Source organism: Sorghum bicolor, chromosome 3, assembly GCF_000003195.3.
Source record: "Sorghum bicolor cultivar BTx623 chromosome 3, Sorghum_bicolor_NCBIv3, whole genome shotgun sequence".
Classification (NCBI taxonomy): Eukaryota; Viridiplantae; Streptophyta; class Magnoliopsida; order Poales; family Poaceae; genus Sorghum; species Sorghum bicolor.
Genome location: NC_012872.2, coordinates 56,952,727 through 56,963,578, shown reverse-complemented (window position 1 = coordinate 56,963,578; position 10,852 = coordinate 56,952,727). Strand labels below are relative to the sequence as shown.

General features: G+C 47.4%; 1 protein-coding gene across 1 annotated transcript; it reads right to left on the bottom strand.

The window, feature by feature from the left end:
* LOC8058195 (PLASMODESMATA CALLOSE-BINDING PROTEIN 1) lies at nucleotides 5,387-7,187 on the bottom strand. Its single transcript, XM_002455963.2, has 4 exons — nucleotides 6,982-7,187; nucleotides 6,298-6,840; nucleotides 6,148-6,178; nucleotides 5,387-6,036 (listed from the first exon to the last, which is right to left on the bottom strand). The coding sequence occupies exons 1-4, from the start codon at nucleotides 7,043-7,045 to the stop codon at nucleotides 5,742-5,744; spliced, it is 933 nt and encodes a 310-aa protein (XP_002456008.1). The 5' UTR covers nucleotides 7,046-7,187; the 3' UTR covers nucleotides 5,387-5,741.

The following is a 10,852-nucleotide window of genomic DNA, read 5'->3' as shown; positions in this document are numbered from 1 at the left end:
TCACCAATCATCAGGAAATTCGTCCGCCGGTCGCGAATGGTTATAATTAGCAGAGTAGTACTACCAGATAAGCAAGGGCAGGGCAGGGCAGGGGGGCGCCACTCGTGCTCGGCCGGGCCTCGACCTCGATCCGTCGTCTATCCAGGCCCGGTACGTACTACGCCTGACGCATGCATACTACGCATGTCCTGGTGAATTATTGGGGGCCAGGACCAGGACCGCCGTCGCGCCATGCATGGGAAAAGCCTACAGCGGCCGGCGCCCGTCTGGCAACAAAAGCGACGCATATGGCTACAGTACTTGTACATGTGGTGCCTTAGCTTGCCCTGCCCGAGGGGGTATATATGTTTTGTACTCTGCCTGCTACGCGCGCGTACGTCTACAGCCAGCTCACACCCGGTACTAGTCCTGGTAACCCGACGTCGCTGTCGTTGTGTGATTGATGGGGATGAGCCCCGGCCGGCCATCGATCCCCGATTGCGCCGCCCTAGCTAGGCATCATCTCGCTACGTACTGCCGACCTGGTGGTATGAATGATCCAGCTGGTTGTTGATAGAGCCGTGTACTGCTCATGTTCGTCGGTCTAAAAAAACATAATTGAATATACTATTCGCTGATTTATTATAAAAAAAATACTATTATCTAGTAAAAAAAATATAACTTATAAAACAAACGAACAGGCTGCCTCTAGTATGTATGACCTGGCAGCTGGCACAATTCCCTTGTACTAGTAGCTTTCCAGCCGATGGAAAAAAAAGGGCTCATTCCATGACCTTTGGGCTCACAAAAATTTTACAAAATGAGGCCTTGTTCAGTTTCCAAAATTTCCTAATTTTCTAAGATTTTTCGTCACATCGAATCTTTGGACACATGCATGAAGCATTAAATATAGATGAAAATAAAATCTGATTACATAGTTTGTAAATAATTTACGAGATAAATCTTTTAAGTCTAGTTAGTCCGTGCTTAGATAAAATTTGTCAAATACAAACGAAAATACTACAGTAATCAAAACCAAAAAACTTCCTGAACTGAACAAGGCCTGAGTTGGTACGTACTTATGTGTTATGTCCACACTTGGCCCATTATCTCGTAACCGAATCTATAACGAGCTGACATGATACTTGATCTAAACAAATTCAAATTCCAACGGATCTCCCTTTTCTTCTTTTTTGAGGGGAACGGAACTCTTTCGTTTGCTAGACTAGATAGGCTTTGCTGCAACTGGACAGGCCAAATCTCAGTAGCCTACAGACCTCGCTCCTAGTTTCAAAATTTCCGAGCTTCCGAAGTCAGACTGGACCTGAACATGTTAGCCCTTCACGCAGACGGGCCCACGAACCTAAGTTGGGCTGGACCAACGAACTTATTTTCGCATGGGCCCTGGTTTGGTTGGTGTTCGCCACCGGCCTTGGTCGTGAACCACATTACCACGCCCGGGGACCAGATTCCCAGCGCGCCCGTGCGGACCAGAGAGCGCAAGTCCAAAGTTTTTCCCCCAACGTGCAGGATGAAAAATATCAACACTTGTTTTCTAATTATTATTTTACCTTGCCAAATTTGTTTCTCTCGATGAAACTTTTTTTTGGATATTACAAGATCGTTGTCTGATATCTTGCAGAAAATAAGTTTTTTTTTTAAAAAAAAAATATGTATCATCATTAAGTTTTACTAGCAAAAATGCCCATGCGTTGCTACGGAGACACACAGTTTATTGACTTGTCACTTATACAACTTTTGACTAAAGTGAAATATAAGAACACATACTTTGCACTCAGGCCTTCAAGTTCCTCTACAACCACAACCAGAACCATTCCAAAAACTACTCACCCGCTGACACTCTAGGTCAGAGGGTAGTTCTAAAGATGGCAACGGGGACCCGATCCCCGATTTCCCATGGAGAATTTCTCTATTAGTGGATGAAAATGGGAAGATTTTAGCCCCCACACGGAAGGAAACAGGGAGAAATCAATCTGCCTCGAGTCTGGCGGGGACAGAGATGTTTCTGTGTCCCCCGTACCTTTCCCTGCATCCCCGCCCCGCTAAGGAATACAAGCTGTGGCAGACCAGAAATTAGCCCAAGTCGGCCCATCTTAGCCCATCAGCGTGTAGAGTATATATTGAAATTCCTAACCCTAATTTACAAGATCCCCATTCGGCCACCTCTCCCGCAACCACCGTCGTGTGAGCGTTGTGCCTAGTGCGGCAGCACCACCTACCAATGCCCAGCTCGCTGCTCGTGCAGACTCGCTTCAGGCTTCCCAACCCCGCATCCAACCTCACCCCTATCCCCGGTCATCATCGCCATCGCCAAGCACGCCACGAAGAGGACACGCGCCCGCTGCCCATGCGTTGCAACAGGAAGTACGACAAAAGATTAATGAAAAACAACAACGTGATACATATTCATTTATGTTGTACAATTTCGTTAACATTTAAAAGCTATAACTTATTTTATAATAACAATATCATTCATAATATAAGTTAACGTGGCAATAATATGAGAATACTATACCTAGGTCTAAAAACTTTGAACCTATTCTTAATTTCTAAAAAATATAAAATGAAATGGATCTTCCCATAATTTTAGCTTAAAAAATAATATGAAAAATACTCTATTAAGCATGTATTTGAAATACAACATGTGGTGTGACGTGGGAGTGAATCTGGCCAATAGCCTGGGCAACTTGGGCGGTACAAAAATGTCTGTGTTGGCCCGGCCCAGCCCAACTGCAACCCACTGTCCCACTGATATATAATGCTTCATCCAAAAAAAATAAAACCCTAGGTGTAATATTTCCTCATCAGTCGCCGCCGCATCTAGTATGCACGCACTTGTTTCGTCTTCTCCTCCACCTGTGTGCATTCCTCTCCATCGCTGGCTAGTACCATCCCTGCTCCTCTCCTCCATGGATGGGCGGAACAGGCCTGGCTAGGGTGAGCGGAGGCACACCGGAGACTGGCTGCCGGTGCGGGCGCACCTGATGGAGGCGGCACCGGTGCAAGCCCGCTCACCGAGCTGTTGGGTGAGGCGCCCATGACCGTGCTCTTACGCCACGCCGGCAGATCCTCCGCGCCGACAACCAGCAGTGTCCTTGGGTCCTCTCCAGCTTCATCCTCGTCAAGGGAATCAGTAGCTTTATTTGTTTTGATTTTTGCGCTGATGGATTTGATTATGGGATTGATTCGGGGGCTGATTACGGGATCTCTAAGCAGAGAGGACTTGCTATTATATAAGAAACAAAGGTAAATCCAAAGGAAAATTCGATTTGGATTCGATTTGTAACTCTTTTTTTATTTGACTTGTTGGATTCTACTTCCTTCACTTGTTTGCCCTATTACTTTGTACGTGTATGGAGTGTACATGAACTCTATTTCTAATCTATACTGAAAACGTATAGGATCAATTTGCTATTTCAAATTGAGACTGTTTTGCATGATGGATTCTACTCAGTCCATGATTTGATAATGTGGTGGTATAGTAAACATATCCTAACGATAGAACTCGTCTTACAGATTACTGACAATTCCTATAATTTATTTTATTTTTAGTATCCATACCCTCTATATAATATTCGATGTGACACTTTCTAAACTTTGATCTCTGCATCTTAACACCTCGTAAGTTCTATTCCATTCGTGAGTCCCCCCACAGCCTCCCTCCACTCCCTCACTTCTCCCGTGTCCGGCGCTATCGAGCTCCGCGGACGAGTAATGGTGATGGCAAGGCGAGAAAGAGGGAAGGTGGCATGCCGCTGCCGCGTGCAGGAGAGGCGATATGAACTTGGTCTTGGGATCTGCTACTCTGTATGAGGGAATAGGAGGGTCCAACCTGGGCCAAGGTGGGCCACAGTCTAGAAAGGAAGCTGGAGAGGTACCAGGCCTGACTTAGGCTCAAAAAAAGGATGGGCTTAGAAGATTTAGCCCTGAACAAGTTAGGGTAAGAAGAGAACGCTGAACATTGGCTTTATTTTCCAGAAATTCAAATCAAGCTCCAACAGTCGAATTTCGTTCAAACTTGGTCCACACTTCACGGAAAATTCAGCAATCACCATAGGATAATGGTCCACTGGACTGTGTCACCCTTGTTGCTGCATTCTTTTGTCCCGCATGACGATGTATTTCATCTGCCTTCGAACGGTAGGGTCAAAGTTACATCACCATCCAAACTATAGGTAAAGTTTTCGATAACACATATCAAGGCCCCTCGTAGCTCATTAGTCGTGTTGGCCCCTCTCTAACTATATTTTGTAAATTGCATAAAACAAAACGACGACTCTCTTCTATATGAGTTTTTTTTGGATTGTTACAAATATGGAACAAAAATCTGTACATTTTTTTTTACTTATTCTCTAACCATCGTGTAATGAATATTTCTATGACTATTTCTAGTTGTTTATGATAGATAAATGTTGTTATAAAACTAGTCATCAATATGACATCAAAGTAGGCTATGACAATTTGGGTTGGTATCATTGACAAACGAAACATTTTCTTTATTATAAGTTGAATCGGCTCCAAAAAAACATTATAAATTTAATTGACCAATATCTCTATTATCATTGCATAGTTTAGAAAGCCCATGTGTTGTAGTGTAAAAATACTTATAGACCCAAAAATCAAATATGCCAGTCACACTGATGAGTGATAACATGGTCGCATCACTATGGCCATGTAGATTAAATATACCCTCTAACCCGAGCTCTCGTGGTGCACCGTGGTGGCAACGAAAGAAGATGGCATGCACGATGAAGGGGTTGCATGGCAGTTTGTTAGCCTACTGGTGGAAAAACAATGACACAAGTTGGATAAATTGATCCTCTTTACCGAACAGATATGAGCGCACAGTGTTCATCTTCTTTTTGCAATCTTCTTTCTCGTCAGTCGTACTCTCCTGCCACCGCTGCTGCCCTTGCCAGCGGCGTACTCACAACCACCCATGCCGTCCACCAACCACCCCACTGTTTCTACCCCGATCTTCCTAACATTGTTGTCCCTCACCCTCATAGTCGACCCAGCCCATCGGATGTCCTCCATTTTCAGGCCAGTGGCGCAACATCTGCCTTTGCCTCTTGCCCACGAACTGCCTCCACCGCTGGGCCGGCTGCCGCCCCAAGCCATCCCTCAAAGCCTAGAGGACACTGGAGAGCTCTAAAGCTCAAAACCTAACCCTAGCACCGCCGCTTGTGGCTAGTGGCGAGGACGTCACCACGTCACTCCACCTGTCTCTCACCCGTCCCGTGCGCCCACCGCCCTCCCCTAACCTAGAGGCTGCACAAAGACTACGTGCGTTGATAAAATTATTGGCATACGTGCGTTGAATAAGGATTTATTGGTCGACAGATGCCCCTTTAATCATAATTGTACCAACTGCAGAAGCTAAATCTGAAACTGTCGGTATATCGTTGGTAGCAATATTATTCAGCATGAACAAATGGAGAGGGCAGGTAAACAAATTTTCTGATATACTCCTAAGTACAATAGCGGAATGGCCAATATATATGTATAAACATCTGGTGCTTCTTCTAGAACTGGGGCGCCGCTAGAAGCTCGCCACATTTCTTATAGTACAACACTAAGCAGACTTAGCGACGACTCTGCTCTCCCCGGCGCCGGGCAGCTAGCACACCACCGGAGGTCGGTCCTCGGTGATGCACCTTTGCGTCTTTTCAGCCACCACGTACGGGGCGCGCCGCCGTGTAACGTCTCAACTGAAACTGAAACTGCCCTGTGCAGCGCTCTCATTTGGAGACGTGCAGCGACACTGCCGCGATGAGGACGCACAGAAGCGCCAGCGCCGCCGCACTGCCCTGCTGCCCCATCGTCGCGGCGGCGCCGACGTCGTTGTAGTCCGGCGGAGACGTTGATCCGTAGCCGGGACCGGGAGGGGACATTGAGCCGTAGTCCGGTGGGGACAATCCGTAGACCGGGGTGGTGTCCGGCGTTGTCGGCGTCATCGGGGTCATCGGGGTGGTGGGGACTGTCGGCGGCATGGTCGTCGGGGATGGCGGGGGCATCATGTTCTGTCCGCCGCCGCTGCCATTTCACAGCACATCAAAAAAACTTTAGCCACTGTTTCAAAGAACAGCTATGTTTTGTTTTAGTTCTTTGCTTCGATGTATATTCCCATGAGCGCAGAACGCTTACCTTGATGATGGGTACTGGCACGACCCTGAACCTGCAACATGGAAGAAAATTGCTTGAGACTTGAGAGCGAGATACGAAAAAGTTCGCCAAGAAACGCATCATGGTTGGTTGCGAATAGAATAGAGGCTTTGCTGAGTTTTGTTTGCTTACTGGGATCAGTGTTGGTGATGGTGGCGGTGCCGCCGAAGTCGCAGCTGGTCGGGGCGGGGTTCTTCTGGTAGTAGCTGTTGAAGGCGTAGGACGCGTGGTCGTGGACTGTGTCGGGGTTGAAGCAGCTCCCGCCCTGCTGGATCGGGGAGCAGTCCGCGCCGTAGCCGCACGCGTAGTCCAGCGCGACCTGCAGCGCCGTCGGGCTCGCGCTCTGGCTCGCCACGCACCACGTCCCGCCGCCGCCGCCGCCGCCACCGCCTCCACCTGCACCAGCACCACCACCGCCACCACCGGTACCGGCACCAACACCACCACCACCACCGCCACCGCCACCAGTACCGGCACCGGCACCGGCACCACCGGTCCCAGTCGCCAGCGACGGGAACGTGGAGTACGGGGTGCCTGGCGTGGAGACCGGGTCGGCGTAGGCCGACATGGGCGTGGTGACCGTGGGGTAGGACGGCTTGGACACCGAGATGGTGGTGAGCAGCCTGTGCGGGCTCGCTCCGCCTGCTGCTGCCTCTGCTCTCCGCTGCTCTGTTCCTGTTTGTGATCAGATGGAAGGCTCTGATTATTTGCACCGATCTAGTCATTTCTTGATGATGATGCTGATGATATACTTTTTCATCTACTATCTTGTTTCATTCATGCAAAAAGAATGCGAGGAATGAATCAGCAGCTCACCACCGTAGAAGACGACGATGGCAAGAAGGAAGCCCAAGGGATTGAACAGCCTATGATGACCCATTTCGTCTCCTGATCTCTAACCTTGACCCTCCTCCAAAACAAATCCGAATGCAAACAAAGCCCAGCAGCGGGCGCGCGCGCGATGGACAGCTACTGCACGAAGAAGCGGTGTAAAGTAGGGGCCGAGCTTTCTCTTCGTCCATGGCGTATATATAAACATGACGCCAGCAGGCACGTCCGTCGAATCACAGGTTCCTTCGGCGGCAGGGGAGAGAGAGAGAGAGGCGACAAGGAATAAGAGGAAACTTGGGAGGGGAGGATTGGAGCTTTGCGGGGTTGGAGCACGCAACTGCCAACAGCTGCGTTAACATATGGCAAAGAAATGCACGGGCAAAGCGAAAGGCGGTGGTGGATCATCAGGGGGGGTGAAGAAGATCTAGCAGCGCAGGGTGCCGCCGGAGGGAGGAAAGGAAAGCTGCCCGGGCCAGTAGTTTACTTTGGAGGTGAAAGAATTCTTCATGTCGGCTCGTCGATCGGATCGAGGACCATCGGGATCGCGGAGAATGTTTGGCTTTCTGTTGCGGTTTAATATCTGCACAGCCCCTCCCGGCCCCGTACGAGGTTGTTTGTTTTTGTAGTATGTAGATTTCCCTTCCCCCATGTGTCTGTGTGGAGGCATGAGAAAATTGCCGGTAGGATTTTACATTTCCGGTTTAGAAGTTAGTAGTAACGTAAGATTAGATAGATTGGGGGATTTGTTAGCAGGAAAAAGCACATTGCCCTAAAAAAAGAATAAAACACGTATTAATCATGTAATGATGATTGTAGTCGAGTTTAGTTAGATGATGAAAATGGCAAATTGTATGGTCTGGTCGATCCTACTTTGATTTTTTATAATATTAGTGTGAAACTGTCCCATGACCCATAAGGTACTTTGGTTCTGTCGACTATAATCATTCTTCCATTTTGTTCTTTCAACTTCATTATGTGGAGGAATCATCAGGAATCGGTGCAAACGAGTATCTTATGACTTCAACTAATATACTTTGCTTCTGAAGGTGTTAACCAATCACCTTCTGGCGCAGCACAAGGACCGTCCTCCCCATCCACGATTCATCATAAAGAAACTGAAACAAAGTGGAGCACAAGAAAAATCATCACGGTACTGAAAAAAACAGATGGATATATAAGTACTACTGCTTCTCTGACAGACATCCCTTTCTAGAGACTGTTCCATTTCAACAGAGAACGAGAAAACTAGCGTTTCTCTGCCTCTCACAAACTAGCGTCCGTCGTGGATGGATTCGTTGTCTGTTATCATCATGTCGTCTCTACCATAACTTTTACTTGTGATCATCATTTTTCCCCCCTACTTGCGAGATCATCATCGCTAGCCATCCACCAGCAGAAGGTTGCCGCCGGAGCACCGACGACTAGCGACGGACGGACCGACGGTGGCGGTGCTTGGAGCAGAGACGCAGCAGCAGGCCTTGCAAGCCTCCTCCTCCCCGGCAGAAGCTCCGGGCTTTCACTGTAGCGACTGGTGTTAACCATGGGATAACATAACAGCTACTGCACGAGGAAAAGGTCCACCTGACTGGACTGACTCCCCTGATTTCGGCGCTCCTCACTCAAACTTGATCGCTACTTCTCCAAAGACGGCGATGCCGATTGTCTCCTTTTGCGCCCTTTTCGATGTGCAGATATGATGGTGGCCAAAGCGTCCAGAGATTTGCCTTTTGTGTGATCCGTCCAGGCTACGAGCCTCAGTGAAGCGCCAATCAGTGGCCACTAACAATGGTGGACTGGGGCATAGTAGTAGCTTGGAATGTTTTGTGGGCCTTTCTGATGCTTGAGTTGATAGCAAATGGACAAAAGTTTAATGCGGAAGCTTGCTGGGCTGTTTCCACAATTGGTTCTAACGGATCCCCGCCAATTTGGGCTTGTCATGTCCTCTGATTCCTCCCCACAATGCTTGAGCCTTTTTGTGGGCCTCAATCGTCCCCACTCTATTGGGCCTGATCTAATACTCCTAGTGGTAGTAGTAGTAGCCTAGTAGGTTAGGGGCTCACACAGTCACACAGGATGGGATTAGTAGTGCTAAAAAAATAGGGATGGGATTAGAGATGGCACAAGTGGGATGCTTGTTTGTTTATTAAACAAACCATGATTTTCTAGAAGGAATCGGCACACAATAAGCAAATACATATGGACTTTACTACGGCCTGCACGCGTAGGATTTTGGCTTCTAGCGCACGCACCTTCCCGCCTATATTTTCAGTTGCAAAAAAACTAAGCAGGTATTCTTCCCTGAATTCGGCACCCTCGCCCTTGCCACCGCCACGGAGCTCCATTGAACCCCTAACTCGCCCATGGCGCCACCTTCCTCCCCCCTTCCCCGTCACCGTCGTCACCATAGCCGGAGACCCCCCCCCTCCCCGAACCTGGCCTGACTCCTAGTTCCCCTAAGCCGCCTATCGACCGTCCCCATCGCTTGGGCTACCTTCCTCCCCGTTCAGCCATTCTATAGCCCAGTAGAGTTGGAGGAGAAGGGGGAGCTTACTAGAACCCTAGAGGAGAGAGAAGAAGGAGGCCTACCTAGCGCTGCCACTGCCAGATTCGCCATGGCCGCGCGCGAGAGAGGCGGTGGGGCACAAGCGTGGGCATGTGGACGTGTCTGGGCGCCAGGGAAGTGCTCGCTAGAGAGAGAGAGAGAGTGTGTGTGTGCGGGCAGCGAGCATCGAGGGGTGGGTTGTGTGGGCAGCGGGGCGTCAGAGTGTGTAGGCTGAAGCCTTCCATCCTGCTCGTTTTCATTTCATTTAGGCCTTGTTTAGGGCTTGGCCTTGTTTACATTCAAAAAGTTTTTGGATTTCGACGCTGTAGTACTTTCGTTTTTATTTGACAAATATTTTTCAATCATTGAGTAAATAGGCTTAAAAGATTCTTCTCATGATTTACAGTTAAACAGTACAATTAGTTTTTATTTTTATCTATATTTAATTAATACTCCATGCATGTGCCGCAAGATTCGATGTGACGGGGAATCTTGAAAAGTTTTTGATTTTTAGGTGAAGTTCACCCAAAAACCAAAAACTTTTCAAGATTCTCCATCACATCGAATCTTATGGCACATGCATGAAGCGTTAAATATAGACGAAAACAAAAACTAATTACACAATTTGCCTGTAAATCGCGAGATAAATCTTTTGAGCCTAGTTAGTCCATAATTAGACAATAATTACCAAATAAAAACAAAATTGCTACACTCCCCAAAACCAAAAAAAATGGAACTAAACAAGGTCTTAGTATTTCCGAATACTTAAATATAGTAGTCTTATCACGCTCTCACTTGCTCATCACCTAGTTGGTTACAAAATCATTAGTGAGTAAGGCTTTGTTTAGTTCACCCAAAAACTAAAAACTTTTCAAGATTCCACGTTATATCAAATCTTGCGGCACATATATAGAGTATTAAATATAGATAAAAACAAAAACTAATTACACAGTTTGCCTGTAAATCACGAGAAGAATCTTTTGAGCCTAGTTACTCCATGAGTAGACAATGTTTATCAAATAAAAATGAATGTGCTACAGTGTACCCACCCAAAAATTTTTGGAACTAAACAAGGCCTAAGTGAGTGAGTGAGAGAGAGTTTAGATTCGGTATAATCTTTTATCTCTCTTGGAGTGGTGGGCTCTGTTAAGGGGGTGGAATTGCCTCAAATTTTGGTTAGTTTTATCTACGTCTTATTATATATTATACTCCCTAAACAATTTGTTTGAAGGTTTCCTGTACCCGTTGTACAATTAGCTGGAAGGGGTTGATACTGTAAATAATTTGACGAGGGTTGCAAATGATTCAGCAAAA

What these genes read in the sequence shown, in the direction of transcription:
- LOC8058195 (XM_002455963.2), bottom strand. Translation starts at nt 7,045, where the DNA reads ATGGGTCATCATAGGCTGTTCAATCCCTTGGGCTTCCTTCTTGCCATC. An exon ending in CATCGTCGTCTTCTACGGTG is followed by an intron (nt 6,841 to 6,981) that starts GTGAGCTGCTGA and finishes GATCACAAACAG; the next exon opens with GAACAGAGCAGCGGAGAGCA. An exon ending in CATCACCAACACTGATCCCA is followed by an intron (nt 6,179 to 6,297) that starts GTAAGCAAACAA and finishes TCCATGTTGCAG; the next exon opens with GTTCAGGGTCGTGCCAGTAC.